The sequence below is a fragment of the Vulpes vulpes genome, chromosome 11, assembly GCF_048418805.1.
Source record: "Vulpes vulpes isolate BD-2025 chromosome 11, VulVul3, whole genome shotgun sequence".
Taxonomy (NCBI): domain Eukaryota; kingdom Metazoa; phylum Chordata; class Mammalia; order Carnivora; family Canidae; genus Vulpes; species Vulpes vulpes.
In genome coordinates, this window is record NC_132790.1 from 97482957 (window position 1) to 97504565 (window position 21609).

Genomic DNA, 21609 nt, shown 5'->3' on the forward strand with positions numbered 1-21609 from the left:
TTTGGCCTCAGAGTGCAATCCTGGAGTCCTGGGATCGAGTCCTGCGTTGGGCTCCCGGCATGGAGCCTGTGTCTCTGCCTCTCTCTCTCTCTCTATCATGAATAAATAAATAAAATCTTAAAAAAAAAAAAAAAAGAAAAAGAAAGAAAACCCGCAAAACAAAAATAAAGGAAATTACAGTTTTCAAACAAGAATACTAGACAAATTAATGATTAAATTTTCAGGCGGAGAGGCCGTAACATTAAATCTCCCTCTCTTTTTTTTAAACTGTTCACATATCTATACTAGAAACTATTTAATGCATTTGCTAGTTGGTTTGTGTGCTGGAGGAAAGCAGCACGTCGGCTAAGGCAGTCAGGAGGCTGCGTAGACGCCTGCAGCAGGTGGGGTGCAGGATGAAGGACGCGCCAGGCCGTGCCTGCCGTCAGGTTTGCGTAGGAGAGGGGGGGTTAAGTGAACACGTGCGGTGATCAACCCCAAATTCGAGCGCTGAGGAGTTCTATGGCAACGGAGGGTAGGAAACACCTCTTCAGAGTTTGGAGATGGGGGCGGATCAGGGGAAACTTTGATGAGCAAGAGTCGTGATTCTTGAAGCGTGGTTAGAAATGCAACAGAGGGCTGGGCGGGAGCAGCCTGCAGTGGAGACGGCGCACCGTGCTCAGAAGAGCCACGAGGGCACGTGTCTGCCTGGGGACCTCACACAGGCCCAGAAGCCTGGCCCTGTTTCTGTGTTTAAGGAGTAAAAGACCACATAATGTAAGGAATTGGAATCACCCAGGAGGTTTCTAAATAGTACTGCCGACCCTGTGATGGGTGGGGAGTGCCAGGGCATTCGGGGGGCTGAAGTTCTCCGGAGGATTCCCACGGCCAGCTGCCCTGAGAACCCCTGGTCTTGGAACCACCTGGAGCCAGACACACCTGTGCCCAGATCCTAAGTCTTTCATGCACTCATTTGTGACTATGGACACGGGATCTCAGTGGGCCCTTTTCTTTGTTTGCAGAATGGAAGGGATTAATAAAAACCACCTGACGAGACTGCAATTCATTCATTCACTCATTCATGCATTCGCTTATTCAGTATCTATTTATTGAGTACTTACTATATGCTGGGCATCCTCCAGCTAGATCCCGGGGATTCAGCAGCGCACCATACAGATGATCCACACACACCCCCCAACTCAAAACAGAAACAATGGAGTTTTTGCCTTTGTTTGCCCACAGAGTTTATATTTTCCTGTTCCAAGAACTAAATACCACAGCATAGGTAAAGCGCTTAGCACAATGCCCGGCACACAATAAACAGAAGGAATTCTGGTAATAACCATGGTCGCACGCATTTAACTAGGGTCATCGTGTGAAATTGAAGAACATTTTAATTTATAATAGAGCCTGATTGCTTTAACGGAATCAAAATGTCTCATTTAAAACAAGTGGTTAGCCCCTAAATGCTCCAGTGTTAGTAAGATCGCGCTGGGTTTTGCTCTGCGGAAGGGTGTTCACTGGCAAAAGGCGATCGTAAGCCAACCTGCCTCATGCCTTCCAGGAAGAGAATTATCTGTAAATCGTTCTACAGGGATGTGGTCGGTACCAACTACACCGATGGCATCGTTGTAGGTTATCCTGTAGATACTTCGGAGAAAATAGGATGCACTTGCTAATACCATAGCATTACCGTCCGACCTTGCCGTTCTGCTGAACCCTGGGCAGGATGGCTTTCTGGAATGGACTCAGCAGCCCAGCCGTCCAAGCACCTCGCTAATCCGATTAGGGCACTGATGGGGCCATGCAGTGACCCACCTCCAGGAAGGTGCTCTTTGCAGAAGGAATGTAGCAAACTTCACAGAAACTCAAAATAAAGGAAGGAATGTTGTACTTTTGGGGGGTGGGCAGCTTTTGGAATCAAGTTTCAAAGTTCAGAGCTGTTATGATCACTCAGATAGCTCTACTTCTCTGGAGAGGGAGCAGTTTGAGAGAATGCTTGCTGAAGAGTTGGATGTTTCAGATTTTCAAAGCTGCTAGATTTTACCTGGGGACAGGGCCCTAAAATTCTTCAGATTTAAATTTGCTCTGCTGCCTTAAGTCAGAAAATCAATTCACGGGACAAGCCTACAGAAGCAATCCAGCAGGAAAACTGTTGCCAGTTAGTAAGATCAATATTTTTTATTTAGTAGGAGTCTTCCTTTATCTGTGATATGCAACTGCTACATTATATGCATCATAGATTCCAAGTTGATTTTATTCAATTGAGATTTAACACAGCTGCATTTTATTGGTCACTGGTCTTATTTTCTTAAAATAAATGCTTTTCTTAAAAAGAGAGAGAGAGAGAGAGAGAGAGAGAGAGATCAGCCCTTGTCCTGGCAATGCCTCGGCAGCCAGTCGACAATGGAGCAGCATAAAATCGGCCGCTATTTATATAGCTCAATGGACAGAGACTGCTCTGGGCCTTAAGATTTGCACTGATTATTGATCATACCCGGAGCACCCAGGTAGTCTCCGTGTTGTCAGTGTTTTGGGCAGGGATGAGGGGTGAGGGTCCGAGGTCTAGCTTTAGGCCACTTCCTCAGGCAGGAGCCCTCAGCCTGGCAGGACAGCTCACCATGGTATTCAGACCGACACGTTTGGAGACATAATTATGACTTGAAACTGCCAGTGGAAGGTATGGTGCATTGTGTCTTCTCCCACGTGAATCAAATTATGTGTGAAATGGTCTATTTTGCATGGTCTTCTTATTCTTAGTAAGAATGTATGCACTAGCTGCAGTGATTTTGTCTTGAAACAATTTGTGAAGTCAGAAGACGAGTGCATCCCTGAAGACAGGGATTTTCAACCTAAACACTATTGACATTTGGGGCTAGGATCATTCTTTGTTGTAAGGGGCTGTCCTGGGTGTTGCAGGCCACTTAGCAGCATCCCTGGCCTCTCTATGCATTAGATGCAACAGCACCCCCAAGCTGTGACAGTCAAAAATGTCTCCAGACACTGCCACAGGTGCCCTACAAGGGAAAATCACTCGTACCTACTTGAGAACAAGAATACTTGAATTCCGTTTTACTCTTCTAAATACAGGACAAGGCAGAGCCATACTAAATAAGAACACATTTTATTTTTTTTAAAGCTATTTCTTTTGAGCTCTTAAGAATTACGGTCACATCTTAATTGCATAAAACTTTATTCCAAAACTCTCTTGAATACTGTGTCAGCTCAGGGTTCGTCCAACTTCTTATTTCTGTAAGAGAGAAGAATCAGCTACAATACTGATGTTCCCTTCAGTCTAAAAACGTTTCTGCGATTCTGTTCCTTATCACAGGGTAATAAAGAAAATTGATTGTTAAAAAGTCCTTTAAAGAACAGGATTCATTTTGCCCAGGACTTTGTGGGTTTTGGAGACAAACACTATTATTGCACAAAATCTTAGGCTTCAAGAATTGAAGCCTGTTGAATGATGGAAGTTAAAAATATACCACCCATAAGGTGGCAGATTGTTGTGCTACGTTATGCTTTTAAAAAAAATGGGAAAAGCAAATTGCCAAAGTAGCTTTCAGGTAAATAATTTAGTTCTACTCAGGAACAAATACATTTCCCGATACACAAATCTTCATGTCCCAGGTAGGAACCATCCTCCTATATCCATGAAAGCATTTCTGGCAGAAATTCTATCTTGTGACATTTTTTTTCGGTGCCACCATGTGTATTTCCTTGCAAAAGCATGTAGCATGTGTTTCGAAGTTTTCTGTTCCAGGCTTCACATTCGGGGTGGTTTCTCCCTAGTAAGGTAAATTCTTTGTTAAGTATTTCACGAGGGTGTGATTAGCTGGTGCGATATTGATAGTTTCTTTAGGAAAACATGCAAGTGAATATGCCAAACACTTTACCTTATGTGTTCGAAAGAAATTGTGTCATCATCGTCTTTTCACATATCCCCTGAGATTTATTCACAGTTTATATTGACTGCGAAACTCTGTTACCCACTGGGAGTTCTGCTTTATTTATTCCAGATAATAGGACACTTGCAACCCATTAACAGTTGTAAACAGATCTTTCAAGTTCATCTGACATAGCAATTATAAAATGTATTTCTCAGATAAGTTTCCAGGATTAAATCAGGACAAAAATGGAGATTAGATGACCACAAGCAATGACTGCATTGAATAAGTGATCTGTTATTCAAAAAGAAATCATAAGCATTATAGACACCGGGCTCCAAAATCCCAGCAGAAAATTGAACGAGTAAATCACCTATTATAGTTTAGAAACACATTGACTTGATGAATGCTTATTTAAGAAACATTCTTAGCCTGAGTGAGATTAAATAAACAGAATTAAATGAAAGAAGGGAGGGAGGGACGGGAGAATGGATGGATGGGTGGATGATGGATGGATGGAGGGTAGATATATAATGTGGGATATCAAATACAAACCAAGACTTGTATATTAAACTTCTGCTTTTTATTTTTATTTTTTCCAGCCAATGTTTTCAGTTGCACCAAGCTTAGCCACCAATGCATCAGCAGCCTTTAATCCCTACCTGGGACCTGTGTCCCCAAGCCTGGTTCCAGCAGAGATCTTGCCGACCGCACCAATGTTGGTCACAGGGAATCCCGGGGTCCCTGTACCTGCAGCTGCCGCAGCTGCCGCACAGAAGTTAATGCGGACAGACAGACTTGAGGTAGGAATGATGAGCCGGTTTCTCTATGGACTCCCATTCTGAGTTTCAAAGTGTGCTGTTGGTTCATTTCTTCCACCGCCATAAAGGCAAAAAAAAAAAAAAATTGAAGTAGAGGTTTGGGTTGACTATTTGGAGCCTTTTGCTAGGATCGAGGTATGCTGTATTTGACAAATGGTACTTTGATAAAAGCCACAGCATCCGGATAGTGTAGCAGGGGTTAGGGACCCGGACCTTGGGGCCCAGCTGCCCCTTAACTTTGTTTTATCTTTGGTTCCTCATCCTCAAAATGGACATAATAATGGCCCTTTCCTCAAAGCGTTAGACCGACGTCTGGCACACAGCAAATGCTCCCTGGATGTGCGTTGTTCGTGTTGCTTCTTTTGAGAACAAATTCTGTTCCTCCCCTGACACTTGTTCTCACAACAGTTTGCTCAGTTACTGTGCATCAGGCATTTTAAAATTTATTATTGCAAATTTCCTCACAGGCCTCACAATATTTGGGTTGGAATAGCAAGGCAGCTCCGCTGGTGAAGTGTGCTCCGATGAAAGTTTTTCAGTTGGAAACTGCATCGGGCTCTAGAGTCAAGGATGATCAGATGGATGTGCTTTGCTATGGCAGCATGAAAAAGAAGTGAAAGATCTCATTCTGGTATCAAAGTGGTTGCTCAGAATTTCAGCGTGGCTGTAAATTAATGGATTCGGTAAACTGTAGATTGAAGAAAAACACGGCAACGTTACTGTCCGTGGAAGCTCTAAAACCAGGCATTCGTGTCCAGCTAAGGAGCAAAATGCCTCTTTCTTCTTTCCCCTCGGTTAGGATGAGGCAACAGTTAGGGCTGAGAAGTTTGGAGTGTTGGTAACGACTGAGAATGAGGCAAAATAAGGCTGTTGTGTGATGAACATAATTGACACTAATGATTTATCCGTTGCGCAGGAATTTACTTAGCAAGCACCACTTTCTTGTTTATAGGGCTTCACTACATGCATTGCAGGGGATCCCAGAGTTCAGCGCAACTAGAACTGCCACCACCTTTTCTGATGGCAGTAACAGTCGTTGGTGTTTATTGGGTATTGACTTTCTAGCAAACTCGGCCTCAACCCATCACATGCAGCACATAGTCAGTCTTCAAGACAATCTTCTGAGGAAGACACTGTCATTCGCTCCATCTCCCAGGGCAATAGATTTAGGGGCAAAGTTGTGGCAAAACTTACTTGAGGTTGTAGGAAGGATGTTCCAGTCCGGTATGAACTTAGGACTCCGTTTTGAAACCCTATATAACTCATCCCCACACGGGTGACAGTTCAGAAAGGAAGGAAGAATTTCTGGCTTCTGTTAAATTCTTTAGGGCTTCTGTTTGTTTGCTTGTTTAGCTTGAGCTCTTACCTTCCTGAACATTTTGGGTAAAGCTGCTAATGAAGAGAGCACCATGCGGAGAACTCAGACAGGACTTTGAGACCTAGTTGCACGCTCCCCGTGGACCAAGCACTGCTGTGTGCTAGAGACGCACTTTGACTTGTGGGTGGTTTGTCATCGTGCGGTTGCACTTGCTCATTAGCAAGCTAGTGCTGTTTGCAGATAAATTATGAGGAAGTTTAGGAGATTGTAAATATTTAAAAATTGCTGGATGCTTCATATGTGACTCACCTTCCCCCTGCCCCGATCTTTTGGAAGCACACCCTGGGTTCATAATGCATGATTGTTGACTGAAGGGGACCCAACAGGCAACCTGGGATGAACTTTGATGAATTAGTTATTAAACAGGAGACGATATTTAGGAAGCTTACAACTCTCTATTGAAATCTCTTACAAGGCTGAGCTGTGTGGTCAGAACTCTTAGAAACGAAGCTTCCCACAGTTTGAGGTAGTCTGTAATTGGTTATATTTTGTATAATGGTTAATTCAAATTAGAGTACTTTTGTCATTGGTTTAGGGTTTCTTTTTTCTTTTCTCTTCTCTCTCCCTCTCTCTCTCTTTCTCTCTCTCTTTTTTCTGCGAGGAGCTCCTCTGTGTATTTTGTCCGTCGTCTTCTGCTGTGCTCACAAGTGGCTACTGCTGTATGACTGTCATTTCCTCTTAACCCGAATTCCTCTTATCTAACTGCTTGGTGGTGGGAGGGCAGCTTCCTATCTCATTCTGGCTAACAGGATCTGCTCTAGTGTCACAGTGAGAATCTGCTAGCATATTGCAGTGGGAAGCTCCGGGGCCGTTCTGCTGGGCCCTGAGATCTTAGACACTCCTATCTTCAGGTTCTTTCCTCTGGTGCTAATCGCACAGCATACTGGGACTTAAATGGTGTGGCAAGAAGTGCACACGCTTATTTGCCGGTTGGTCACATGTCGAGTTATTTGGGTTTAAATCTCTACTTTGTCCTCATGGGACTCAGAAGTACATGTTTGAATTCTGAGTTCCTTTTAAGGTGAAAAAAAGTTTAAATTTGTTTAAATATTGGCCAACTGTTCTTGCCGCCTCTTTCTCTCTTTTTGCTGCACATTGTTAGGCCATAAGGAAATTAAAAATCCCATAGATTATCAGCCTTCTGGTTCTTCTGTTCGGAAGAACTGATGACTTATTTATAGCACCTGATGTGAGGCTACCAAAAATGTTGAACAACAGGAATCCAAGAATTAGTGTTAGCGTTTTTGCTAATTAGGTGAGTAGCCTTGGGTCAAGTTTCTCATCTCTTCTGAGCTTCATTTTCCACATATATGAAATTAGAGGATTGAACGAGATAATCTGTAAGATTGCCTCCAAATTAGAACATTCTATGGGACATTTAGGTTGTCTCTTTGCTTTTTATGCCAGCTTATAAGTTATTGGAAATTTTATTTAAATAAACCATTTTAAATAAGTATATTTAAATATATTGTATTAATTGTAATATATAAATATACATTTTATTAAATATATAAATGTAAAATACACGCATATACTTTGTATCAGTATCCCTATTATCCATTCTTCATTTGATACCTTTTGGGAGACTTTGTAGCTGCACACCTTCTATACTGTAAAATTCAGTCTTTATGGTAGTCTTTAAAAAGGAGCAAACCTCTTACATATTGGTCACTGAAATGAGGCTTTTAAAACTCCATTTCGGGACTTTGGCATACCTTTTCATAATTTCCAAGCAGCAGTTTATTTTCAGGGGTTATTTTAAAAAATTGTTAAAATCTATAGATACTGGAAAGGACTAAGGTTTTTCAGTCATGTCTTTATAACAAAGAGTTGGTGATAGTTACACAATAACCTTTTTTATGGTACAAAAGGACCCATGAATGCATTCATTTTCTCATCCAACAATATCCAAAGGAGACCTCGTGAACATCTTTCAAGTAAAAAATAAAGTGAGGAATATCTTTGAAACCATTTGATTGCTGTCTTACCCATAACGAGAAAAGGTCCGCACAGGATAGTGCCAAGCTCATAAATGATACCCAGTAACTTGTTCAATGAACGAACAAGTGAGCCAGTCAACCAGTTAATTAATTAATCACAAAAAAAAGACACATGCCTTTATTCAGAGTTTAGTGCCATCCAACAGAGAGGATAGAACATGACGAATTTTTAACATTTGTTAACATTCTCCTTGGGAACGTGTTTACATTTTGAGCATTCCAACTACAAAATATAGTGTCTCGTTCATGCCCTTGGTCCTAGGCAGTGGTTTTCAAGTTTTAATGTGATTAGACTCACTTGGGACGATTGCTTAAAAATGCAGGGCCACATCGCCCTAGACTGATGCAGTAGGTTTTCAGTGGGTCTTGGGAGCTTTTCTACAAATTGGCCCGGTGATTCGAAATGCAAATAGTCTATCAAATATTTACTCCACAGGATGCCAGCACCTGCTATTTAAGTCTTGACTTTTCATCATTTACCTTATATATATAGTTATTTGTGACTCAGAATTAAAAACACGTCTCCTCTGATACAACTTTAACATTCAACATTTTGTTAGAACACAGTGCACATTATGAAATATTCCAAGTAAACTGATGGTTATTAAGGTCATTTTATACCGCATAATGGCATTAATCAAGCTAAAAACTAACCAGTGACTGTGCATTTCAGATGCTGATGAAGATATTAGATTGTAGTTTGGTTAACTGCATCATTTTTGTATCATCAGTCTATTTGAGAAAAACATAGGATGTATTTCAGGAAAGGTGGGCACACCACATGGCTTCTGATATTTTTCAGTTGGAGTTGTTTTATTTTATTTTTATTTTTATTTTTTTGGTTTGTTTTAAAATTATTCTTGTGCTGAAAGTTTTATCCTACTGATGTAATCATGACATGAGTACCTAATTTAGGCCATTGGTTGCTGAGTGCTTCCAGTACTTACTGACACAGAAGAGTCTAGTGACTTTTCTTACAGGCATTAGACAATATGATTCCAATTGACTACAGACAAAAAAGAGTATTTAAAGCTAAGTGAGGGTTCAAGTAGTAGTGGAAGGCTGCCTTGCTTGGGATTTTTATAGAAGTTTAATGGATTTGTCATGATCTATTGCATATAAAAGACATTTGACTCAAAATAAGATTAGAAAGCAGATGCTTGTAATGAAAGGGATTTATTGATAGGATTATTTTAATTGTGTATTTTTGTAGAGGGTGTTTAGCTACTGCTTGAATGATATTTTACTTTCTTTAGAAAATTACTAAGAAATATGAGTTTTGCACACACAGGTCTGTGTCGTTTATTTTTTTAATCTGTCATGAGGCTTTAGACTGGCTTCTTATCAGTAGTCATATCCCCTTTAAAACCTCTTGTCTGTCAGTGACTATTCTCTGTGATTAGTCTGAGTTTTGTTTGGGAGAGGAAAGAATTGTAAGTTGTCGAAAATACAATAATTACTAAGTTTAGCCACTCATTTTTGCTGTTCTCCCACTACTTTCTGCATTCAACTTAAAGCTAAAATTTCTCTAACTTCATTTATCTAGAAAAAGTAATAAAAATAACTGTAGATTTCAGCATTTTGGCCTATTGATGAGTTCGTTTCAGAGTTGGGTGTGTTTTCCTATCCTGTTGGTTTACAGTGATTCATAGGAATGAATAAGTGAAGACCTGGATGTAGATTTAATGAAAAGTGTTCTGGGTTTTTTGTTTTTGTTTTTGTTTTTGTTTTTTAGTTGACCATTCCTATATATTCAGATGTCGTTTGTTTTTTGTTTGTTTGTTTTAATTACATGAGGTGAAGTGATAAATTCTAAGCTATGTCATCTATAGAAATATGCTTGTGTTCTCTGGCCTAATGGTAATGAACAGTTTTGCCTTTTAGATTTCAAAGACAGCTCCCGTTTGATCTTCCCAGAAATCCTCTGAGGTAGCTGACACGGGTGTCTGAAGTTCAGGTGGACTAAATTCGTACAAGTATTAGGTAACAGATTAAAACTAGATATGACATCATCAGACATCTATCTTGGGAATTTAATTATATAATCAACTAAGATCATTACTAATAATCACCAGAATTTTAAAATGTGGAGATTATCCATTTTGAGTTGAAAATACAGATTATTTCTGGGCATTAGCTTGTATACGCATGACTGCTAATGCTGTGGATACCTTGATAAAATCATTGATTTTCCAGTATTCCTTTTTTGAAATTTCATATAGCTCAAGCTTAATGGAAAATAAAGTCTTTGGTGCTTATTGTTGAACAACAGGTGCATATCTGGATTTATATACATATATGTCTATATGTATATATAAAAAGCTCCTTAAATATTTATTGAATATATAATATCATATATATATAATAAGCTCCTTAATATTTGTCATGAAGGTTTAAAATGACTTCCCAAAATATTCAAATAGTCCCTGTTCTTATTATAATAAGTTGTCTGTTCCTGCTTTTGGAAATTATTCTCCAAAAATTACTGAGTTAGATATGGGGAGCACAAAACATATTACTTCAAAGAGATCTCTCCTTAGCAAACATGCAAATGACTGTCCAGTTTTGAATAAGTTCATACATTGACCTGATGTCTTGAGAATCCCATGCCTTAACTTGCAGAACATTGCTGAATTTAATACTTATAAAACCTATTACTTTGCGACCATTTTGAAATATGCTTATCACATTCATTAAAAAAAAAAAAACCCCACCCTAGTTGTCAAATAGAAGAACTGTTTATTTTAACCAGATTTTTATTGTGTGTTTTCAGCTATCTATGCGTTATTTTACTCAATATTCATGGTTCCATAGCTGGTAAGTGTAGGAACTAGAAAGAACCCACAATTTCTGATTCTGAATTCTATTATCATTCCAATATACCACTACCATTGAATTAACAAAAAAAGGTTTACATAGAATAATTCACATTTCTTTGGGAAGTTTTTCTAAGTACTTTTTTCATCTAGTTTTTTAAAGTTTATAATTATTGCATAGATGATCCTGGAAATGGAATTTGGCATTTATAAATGTTTTCAATGAGTTTCTTCTTTGAAATGATTTTTTTAAAATATAAAAGCAGCCCCTTATTTACTTTGTATGAAAATTCTAAAACTTACCTGATGTACAAAACAAATCCTGCCTTAATGTTTATAGAGTGAAAGACTCAACAGACATTTTCTTGATTGAAACACATTATGTGTCTAGCTAAATAGATGGAATTATTTTAATCTATTTGAAAACCACTTACTGAACTATAAAAAGTACTTATATTTGTTGACCCACTAATGCCATTTCTGCAGACTTAACCTTAGAAAATGATTTTTAAATGTCTATAGTCATGAATATATTCTTTGCAATATGAGAATATTGAAAATAATCTAGATGGTCTCTGAATGGATGGAATTTGATGCAGCCATCACAAAATGATCACTCTGGACCCTGTTTAGTAAAACAAAAATATGGTTACACACATCATTGAACAAAACAGGTCACCAGGTAGTAGCTCTACCATAATTACAACTATTTGAAAAATGTGTGCCTGCAGAAGAGTGGATGAGAAGAGAAAAAAGAACCACAATGTTGTTAGGACTTTAAACCTTTTGTGTTTTAAATTATCTTATCCTGATATGAATTATGAGATTAAATTTGTTGAAGTTTTGTCACCCACTTATATCATTTGCTAATATAATACTACATCTAAGAGATTTCTTTCGAGGCTCAGCATAGTCCACAAAGTTTTCCTGAGTTCATCAAAGAAACCAGGCCAAACCAAAGTCAGTCGTCAAGGAATAGATCCTGTTTTATTGGTGGTCATCATTAGACAAAGATGTGTCTTAAAAGTGTGGGGAATTTGTTCTGTACAGGTAGGTACCAATGATCCAGATGCACATCTGGCGCGTGGCATACTTCTCTAGCCCCTCTGGCATTTAGCTCCCAATGGTACAGGTTTTCATAGGAGATTTCTTTTTTTTTTTTTTTTCAAAAGCAGAAATAATGGGAGAATGGCTATTTCAATATACTTACTCTGTTCCATATGTCGTGTTGGGAGAACTTAAAGCTAGGAAAAAATAAGACAGTAAAAAATGTGTCTCATGCCAAAGCAATTGACTAAATCCTTTGAACCTTCAAAAAGGCTGGTTTTAGGACAGTTTCTAAGTGGATTCCTAGTTATTCCCCTTAAATGTATTTAGAATTCTCCTAAGCTGCATCTTGCAAGAGAGGAAAGAGTAGAAAATGATAATATAAATCAGTCTTTAACCTATATGAACCACACACTCACATGTATGAAGCAGAGAGGATGAGAAGATAAATTAGAATGACCAGGTGTGTGCAATCTGAACCTCGGTTTATATCCCTGAAAATATAAAGAATGTTGGGACAGAGAAAAAGTCAAAAAGCCCGGCACTCGGGTTGTATTTTAGGAGAATGACGCTCAAATGTCTGGCACCAGGCACTTGCAGAATTGTTTTTGGAAAATAACAAATCTTAGGTTTTAATAGTTATTAAAGAGCTCACACACAGGCTGCCTTCAGATCGTTCTTGTCAGTGTGGCAAAGAGTAAGATAAATGGAAAGATAGGGTATCAGTTTATCTGTTGCCAGTTTCTTTGTGAGCATGTTCAAGAAAGCAAGAAGTACCAGAGAACCAACCCCAGGAGTCTGCGTTCACATAGAGTTTCCTATGACGTGACACTGCACCGACACAGCTTGGCTTAAACAGAAAAACAGCCTTTTTGTTCGTACGATAAGAATAAATTTAGCATAAATGTAATACACATACGTGAGAAGTTTTTGTGTTCATTTAAGTGTGTCTCTCTTCCTGGTTGTTTTGTTGAGCCTAATCCAGTGAAGTGTTGGTTAGGGACTGGGGATTTGTGGTGCAGAAAGCTCTGCACCTGCTTCCAGCGCTCAACCAGAGTGGAGGACAGTAGTTCAGGGGGTAACAGCTTGTGCTTCTCAATTTTTTTTAAGATTTTATTTATCCATGCATGAGAGACACAGAGAAAGAGGCAGAGACACAGGCAGAGGGAGAAGCAGGCTCCCTGCGAGATTCGATCCCAGGACCCTGGGATCACGCCCTGAGCCAAAGGCAGATGCTCGACCCCTGAGCCCCCCCAGGTGCCCTGCTTTTCAAATTATAAACTCCTGGTGACGCTTGTTTTCTTCGGCTTGAGAAGACAGATGCAACGAAGAAAAACAAAGCTTATAGGGTCTTCGGCAACTTCCTAAGTCCTCTTTGTATTCTTAGTATCTCTCAGAGTGTCTGTCCCATAATATTTATTTAGCAAATTTTTTAAAAATTAAAGTGAACGAGGTGGTGAATGAAGTTGGTTCATTGCTGTGCATATACAAAGCTTCCGCCAGCTTGGGGTTTAAAAAAAATAGCACAAGGTGTCATTTATGATGCTGACTTTAAGAGGGAGCGTGATACAGATGATAGCGGTCTTAAAAGGAAGCACTTCGCTCAGTAATGGGATATGGATATAAGGGGGGGAAAGTACCTAGACTCGATTGTGATCATCTCATGTACACAAATCCGAGAAAACCTGTGCTTTTAAAATCATAACCGGGTCGCCTTTCCTCTTTCCTGCTGTACTCCGAAAGAAAACCCTCGGGGTCTGTATTTTCTCAGTTAGTGCAAGGTAAAGACTGTCTCCTTGGAGCGCGGAGTGGGAGCTTGAAGCTACTAAGGGGACGTTCTGGGGTTTAGACGGCCCTCTTGTGGCAAAAAGGTCAAACTAGCTCCAGCGCAGACCGTGCTGGCAACTTCCTGATGTGAGCAACCATCCTGGCAAACTTTAATAATAAAGAGTCAGAATTGAGCAGACCCATGAGCAACGATCCATTTCACCCTTTCCCCAGGGGCCCCCCATCCAGCATTAACCGATCGCAAACAAATAGTAACGAAAACCCATCTTTTCCCATCTGCTCTGTGTAAGGGGGGGGGGGGGGGGAGAATCGCTGATCATTAGCGATAGTGTAGTTCTTTTTTTTTTTTTTTTTTTTTTTTTTTTGGTTAAAAAGCTATCAGAGGGACGCCTGCATGGCTCAGCAGTTGAGCATCTGCCTTTGGCCCAGGGCATGACCCCGGGATCCCGAGATCGAGTCCCTACAGGGAGCCTGCTTCTCCCTCTGCCTGGGTCTCTGCCTCTCTCCCTCTGTCTCTCATAAATAAATAAATAAAATCTTAAAAAAGAAAAGCTATCAGACTTAACTTTTTTTTATGCTTTTACTTGTAAGTCGTTTCGGATGAGCACAGAAGTTGCAAGAACAGAACCAGGAGTTCCCTCCTCCCCTTTCCCCAGTTGTCCTAAGAGAGTTGACCCTCTCTCACCACCACGTGGTCACTTGCAAAACAGAATTAGGATGGTTTTCTGCTGTGGGTCAGGCCGCAGACCTCAGGTTTCTCCAGTTGCTCTACCAATATCCTGTCTCCGACCCCGGGGTCGCTGGATCGGTGGTGCTGTCTCATTGTCCCTTGCCTCTCATGACCTTGACACTTGGGGAGGGTACTGATGAGTTATTTCGCAAAAACATTCCCCCCCTTCAGCTTGTCTGATGTTCTCTGGTGAGTGACTTCTGCTCATGCAGCGTCAGCAATGATCCAACGAAGCGGTGTGCGGGCCCTTCTTTCCGCAGTGCGTCCCACCAGTGGGCACACGATGCCATCCTGTCGTCCTCCTGGCGCGACTCATTTTGATCACTTGGTTCAAGTGGTGCCCACCAGGTGTCCTCACTGTGAAGTCACTGCTCTTCCCTTGGTCGCTTATATCAACAGAATTCAAATTAGATGTCTTACCTAGTTAGTAGCCAAAATGCAGTTGCCTTCTCATGGAAATCCCACCGACATGGGGTTGTAACTTGTGTGCGACATGAGGAACTCCTCAAGTTATATGATGCTTTTTTTTGTTTGTTTTTGTGTTTGTTTTTTTTTTGTTTTGTTTTGTTTTGGTTTTGTTCTGTTCTGTTTTTTTGTTCTGTTTTTTGTTTTTGCAAATGACCTTTTCCCCCCCTTTCACGTGTGGCCCTTCTACCACTGGTTTTGGACTTTGAGTTAAAATCTGCAGGATGATTCTCTTTGCCCGTGTTGACTGAGCCCCGTGCGCTTCATGACCTCACAGGTGTGTCGAGAGTACCAGCGAGGCAATTGCAACAGAGGAGAGAACGATTGTCGGTTTGCTCACCCTGCTGACAGCACAATGATCGACACCAATGACAACACCGTCACCGTGTGTATGGATTACATCAAAGGGAGATGCTCACGGGAAAAGTGCAAATACTTTCATCCTCCCGCACATCTGCAAGCCAAGATCAAGGCTGCCCAATACCAGGTCAACCAGGCTGCGGCAGCCCAGGCTGCAGCCACCGCAGCTGCCATGGTGAGTAGCGGCATCAGGCCTGTCTTTGTTAGCAGTCAGTAAAGCCAAGTGACCCACTCGATCTGACTACAAGCTATTCATTTATTAACCTTTTAAATTTATTTTATTTTTATTTTTAGTTTTTGTTTTTGTTTTTGCTGAAGATATGTTTGTTCAGGTATCCCAGATAATACATCCTGAGTTACCGTTCACAGATGTGAGGGTAACTCCTCCAGTGGTTCAGATTGCTCCTACCCTTGGCCTAACTCTTAATACTCTGTCTTATTCTGGATGTAGGGTTTCTGAAACTTCTGCTTTGTAAAGAACCACCTGTCTCCTTTTCAACTTAACGATATCGCCATTTCTCGGTCCTCTTATTTTTCTGTGTGCCATCTAATCAGCCATCGTTCCCCTTCGGTGTGTTCTTTTGCACATCAGGGCTCTTCTCTACGTATATCTCGCTCTTAACAGTAACATAACCTGGAACTATTTAGGAGAATTGCTTAAGCAAAATTGTGGTGAGGATCAGCCACCAGATTTTCAACCGTGTGCTCTCTAGACCGTCTTACATACTATTGTGGCATAAGCATAACTGTCAAACTAGAGAAGCTTGACTATGCCATCAAATAGAAAGGAGAGAGACAGACAGCAGTACCCAAGGAGTTAGACATTGGATCATTCAGAGCAGATACCCATATTCTTAAGGTAAATTTTAATGTGATCTAATAGCTGATTTTAATGAGTCCATTCTTTGTTCTTTGCTTAGCTGTTTTAATGTTGTCCTTTTTTTTTTTTACATAAATATATATGACTTAATCATGAAAATATTCATTTAAAAAAAAAAAGACACTGTGTGGTATTCACAGCCCAGCAAAATAATCACGAGAGAGGTCTTTTCTGTGTTTGTTTACGGATACTTGAGCAAAAATACAGAAGGCAGACTCTCTCCTCCTCTCTTCCTCTCACTCTTTTTTTTTTTTTTTCTGTTAGAGTATCTTGTTTGTAATTAACTACAAAGAGGAGTTATCCTCCCAATAACAACTCAGTAGTGCCTTTATTGTGCATGCTTAGTCTTGTTATTCGTTGTATATGGCATTCCGATGATTTGTTTTTTTATTTGTTTTTTCTCACCTACCCAAAAATGCACTGCTGCCCCCATGATGCACCTCTGCTTGCTGTTTATGTTAATGCGCTTGAACCCCACTGGCCCATTGCCATCATGTGCTCGCTGCCTGCTAATTAAGACTCAGTCGGCTGTCAAATCACTGAAGCGACCCCTCGAGGCAACCTTTGACCTGGTACTATGACCTTTCACCTTTTAGCTTGGCATGTAGCTTTATTGTAGATACAAGTTTTTTTTTTTTTAAATCAATTTAAAAAATATATATATATATATATTCCTTTTTCTGTTGTAAAAATTGTAAAGTACAATGAAAAACTGAGTGTGGTTTCCTGACAAAAATTAGTGGAAAAGACTATACTGTATGTACCTGGACGGATATCATACAATGAAAGATTCCAAAAAGCCCAGCAGCCCACATTCAGTTTAACTACATTGTAGAATGTTCTAGTGAAATACTTTAAGGACATTAAAAAAAAAAATGTATTTTTTGACTGTATATTTATGTACCTGTTTGGTTAGCATGGCTTTAGTGATAGACTTATTTATTTTTTAATATTTATAGTTCAGTGTTTAAGAAAAAAAAAAACTTGCATGCTCTGGGACATGTGCATGTCTAGGTAGGTCTGGGGGGGAGGAGCAGAGTGGGATTAGTTTTTATTTTACCTGTTTCGGTCACTCTGTACAATTAACTATTAACATTGCTTATACTCGTCAATCCTCATGGAGCTCGCAGTGCAGCTTTTCTTCTTTCCCCAAATCAGTGGCTTCTCACAGAAAGCCTGAAGCATTATGGGACTTAAAACACTTTAACACATTATAACATGTGCTCTCGTCCTAGTGGGGTTTATTTTTTTGTTTTGTTTTTGTTTTTGTTTTTTGTTTTTTGTTTTTTTGAACAAAAATAATGCTTCCTTTAAAAGCTTTGGTCTTGCCTTTTTTTTTTTTTTTCTTTAATTTTTGTTGATTGGATTCCCCCCACCCCCACCCCCCGGGTAGTTCAGTGCTCTGCTGCTTGCTTGCTCATGCTTCCTAACAATTTTAGCCTTCAACTGATTTTTCTTTTTTCTTTTTCTCTTTTTACTGGTATTTGTTTTTTATACTCATTCACTAAACAGGGAATTCCTCAAGCTGTACTTCCCCCATTACCAAAGAGGCCTGCTCTTGAAAAAACCAACGGTGCCACCGCAGTCTTTAACACTGGTATTTTCCAATACCAACAGGCTCTAGCCAACATGCAGTTGCAACAACATACAGCGTTTCTCCCACCAGGTAAGGGGTCTGAGCTTGTTAATGAACGAATCTGATGAGCGGCAGGGAGTTGTGCTGGTTAAGCAGATAAGCCATGCCCCCCAGTTTGCTGTCAGCCATAGATAAGGTGACAGGTAAGGTGGGCAGTGGTGGAAACTTACCTCAGGTAGCACAGGCGGTTTTCCCTAAGAACTGAGAATTTTAACTTAATGAGGAGTGGAATGAATATCAGTGTGATGTTTTATATATTTATTTTTGTTTGTGTAATTTGGAACTGAAATATAGTTCTCTCTCTCTTTTTTTTTTTCCTTCTTCCTCAACACTGTTATATGTCTGTCAAGCTATTTTATGACACTTTCTTGCTGTAAGACCCCTTTGCCTTCATGATTCCATAGAGTAAATTGGAATTCTATGAAATGACATTTCCAGGTTCGATTTTTATTTTTCAGCCTTTTTGTTTTCAAGGTGGAGAAAAAAAAAAAAAAAAAAACTTGAAAACTTGACTCTGTGTTCCAGAGCTCTTAAAAAGTGCTCTTACTGGTGCCAACCAGCACATTGCTTAAAAATCATGATTTGCTCCTGACCTAATATTCAAATAGTCCTAAGGCCCCAGGGGGTTTTACACCGACCATTGAGTTATACATTTGTGGTTTCAGTTGATTTCAGCTTAGTCACAGAAACATCCTCTAGAGCTATCCACAAGGGTATAAAATTGAGACACATTAGTCACTTAACTACTTGAAAATTTATTATTTTTACTCACTCTTCATACAGAAGAAGAAGCACATATTAAATTTCTGGTAATCTGGAATTCAACCAACTGCAGACTCTAATCCCATTTTCTTCTTTACCTCTTAACCTTTCTAAAATGATTACCATGGGTCCAGAGATTTATTTAATAAGATGATTTTATCTTACTCATTGAATGAATAAATTAATGAATTAATGAGGAGGTGTGTAGGTCAGAAGGTCCAGCATCATTAGTATATTATCCTCTATAGACAGTCCTTAGATGCATTGGGTTCATAATGCCGTGAGGGGATGTGATTATTTATTTTTGAATAATGAACAAAAGAATATACTACATTCACCTTAGCTTTTATTGCTGCTAAGCACACCTTTTTACACTTAGTTTTTTACACTTCTAAAGCACAACCTTTTATACAGCTCATCTCTGAAGTCTGGCCATCCATATGTAGAATGTGGTTCAACATTCAATGAACCAGAGTATCTGGAGTATTCCATGAATTAAAACAGCGTATGCCTTAGGCACTATGGGTAAAATATTTGTACTCATGAAATAGTATCTATCAAGATGCTGTTTGTCCATTTGAGACTACAGATTACATCGTTTTGATCTGTAGGGTATTTATTACATTCAGAGGAGAAAATCCCTCTTATATTTTATATATATTCCTCTTATTTTTTTAAAGATCAACACTTTTTTCTCGACATATATAGATTTTTTGGAGATTTCCACAATTTGATCTTTTTGCTTTTTTTTTCTTTTTTGCTTTTACATAAATTACTGTGCCCCTAGATTTATGCTGTCTTGAACAAAGTAATCAATTTCTCTATAGTCTGATGGCTAAACAAAGTTTAAAGAGATTGTAGGTAGTAGATCCCATAATGTCTTTCAAGTAATCAAAGATTATTTTAGTCGGTTTATTCTCATCGAATAAAACATTGCCATTCAAGGTGAATTTCTTTATTTAAAATCTAAACATTAAAAAGATCTAACTTCTTCTATGTGTTTTTAAGGAAATCTAACGTTTTTGGCTTATTAAACGGGTTTTACATTAATTTCTCCAACATTCTAATAACTGAGGACTTTTCTAAATGAACTTAACCACTAATTACATGTTATTTATGACAGTAGTCTCTTCCCTAGCAAGGCTTTTAGTCTGTGGATAAGACAGAGCAAAAGATGCTAGGTAAGGAATCGGGTCAGGGAAAAACAAACACGTTCATAATTCAAAATCATCCTTATCTCTCTGTTCTAGAAACTAAGCATCGTTAATTTTAATAAAACGTGTCACCACATATTGAAATGTCCTGAAACTGTTAAGGTATAACCTGCGTTTGTAGGTGAATTTTGCATCAGAGTGATAGGAAATTACGGCAACAGTAATATAAAATTACATTTGTTTGTAACCCAGTTTTAAAGGGCTTAACCTTTATTAGTCATGTCATCAGAAGTAGGTAATACCTTCATCATTCTTTTAAAATATTGTCATTATAGTCATATGTGCTTGTGTACAAAAAAAAAAAAAATTGGCTCTGTGACATTAAGAGGTTAAAATGGATGGCCCATCTTTACTTGTGCCAACCCACTTTGTCGGGTAGCCAGAAAGGAAAGAAATATTTGTAATGCAGAGAATGTAAACTAAAAATGCCTTAGAGGTCAGGCAGGAAACATAAACAAATGGAATGAGAAATAAATCAAGCACTGTGGGGTGCAGGAGGCCCTGGGGAGCACAGCCCCAATCTAAAGGGGACAGTGAATGTTTTGACTCAGCCTTTAATGGCCTCAGAGGAATATCTGCCTGGCAGGTTGTACCTGTTGTACACTGCACCTCCTTTGTGGCTCCATTTACCTTATAGGGTAATTGTGTCCCTGCCTCCCGCACTTGGTCATGCAAACCTGTATAGTCGAATGTAGTGGCCCCGATGTTCATCTGGTATTGCCAGATCTTGTTTTGTTTTGTTTTGTTTTTTTTCCAGACCTTACATTTACCTCATTTGGATGTTCATCTGTGAAATTTCTCAATTTTTAAAATGTTTCCAACTAATTAAATCTCTTAAATGCTCTGAGAACAAGAGGGCATCCATCCTGCCACAAATTCCTGTAATCTTACATATATCTAGGAGAAGAGGAAGTTTATTTTCCAAAGACTATGTTATTCTGCAGGCATACAGATGAATTACATGATCAGAGCATCCCAGCTGCCCACAATATAATAATTTTTGCAACTTAGAGTTTTAGAGCTCTGTAGTCTCTTACTTTGTTTATAGCTTCAGGGATGTGTAGGTCTTTTTCATTGAAGTTACAGTGAAGGATAATTGCCTAAACCAATAGAGGAGGTGACTAGGTAGCTGGCAAAAGATCAGAGTTCAGTGGCAAGCCAGGTAGCCAGGTTAAAAAAAATTACTATGTATCATAACTTTTAATAACAAAATTGAATTTAGGTGGTGTCTACCTATCATCCATCTGTGCATGCCCTCCTCCATCCATTTATCCATCTGTCCTTCCAACCATCTATCTCATCTTCCCTCTTAACCTCCTTTCCTCCTCCCTTCTCTCTCATCCTCCTTACCTCCCTTCCTCTTTTTCTTCCTCTATCCTTCCCCATTTTCCATCCATCCGTCTACCCATCCACCCACTCATTGATCCATCCATCCACCTATCCATCCATCCATCCATCCATCCATCCATCCATCCATCGAGTCAACAAACATTGATTGTATGCTACATAGTATGCCAGTACTGACACTAGGGATTACAAACCTATGACCTAGGAGCTAAACACTAGCATCCAAGAATATTTGTCTAAGAACGTTTCAATAAAAGCAAAGTGTAAATCCTTTGGAAGGTCTGCATACTCTCCAGTGCCAAGTCGCACAACTCCCTACTGCTTCGGCCCGGTTGTTTCACACATTTTGTTCAGAAGAGTTACCTCTGTTGAGTGTTTGCTCTGTGCCCTACTACACTGGATACTCTATATATGTTATCTCCTTTTTTTTTCCTCACAACAACCCCAAAAGGTTGACATTATTATTCCCATTTTACCAGTGAGTAATTTGGAGCCTAGA

At 39.4% G+C, this 21609-nt stretch overlaps 1 protein-coding gene across 37 annotated transcripts in view; it reads left to right on the top strand.

Moving 5' to 3' along the window:
• MBNL1 (muscleblind like splicing regulator 1) overlaps positions 1 to 21609 on the top strand; it is a 204081-nt gene that overhangs the window by 168101 nt on the left and 14371 nt on the right. For 22 of the 37 annotated variants that reach the window (XM_072727190.1, XM_072727194.1, XM_072727187.1 and 19 more), the window contains 3 exons: positions 4469 to 4669; positions 15189 to 15446; positions 17664 to 17817. In XM_072727190.1, the coding sequence (XP_072583291.1) occupies positions 4469 to 4669; positions 15189 to 15446; positions 17664 to 17817 (613 nt within the window). Of the gene's footprint in view, positions 1 to 4468; positions 4670 to 15188; positions 15447 to 16669; positions 16724 to 17663; positions 17818 to 21609 lie in introns of all 37 variants that reach the window. The other 15 variants (XM_072727181.1, XM_072727165.1, XM_072727167.1 and 12 more) reach the window with 1 other exon arrangement.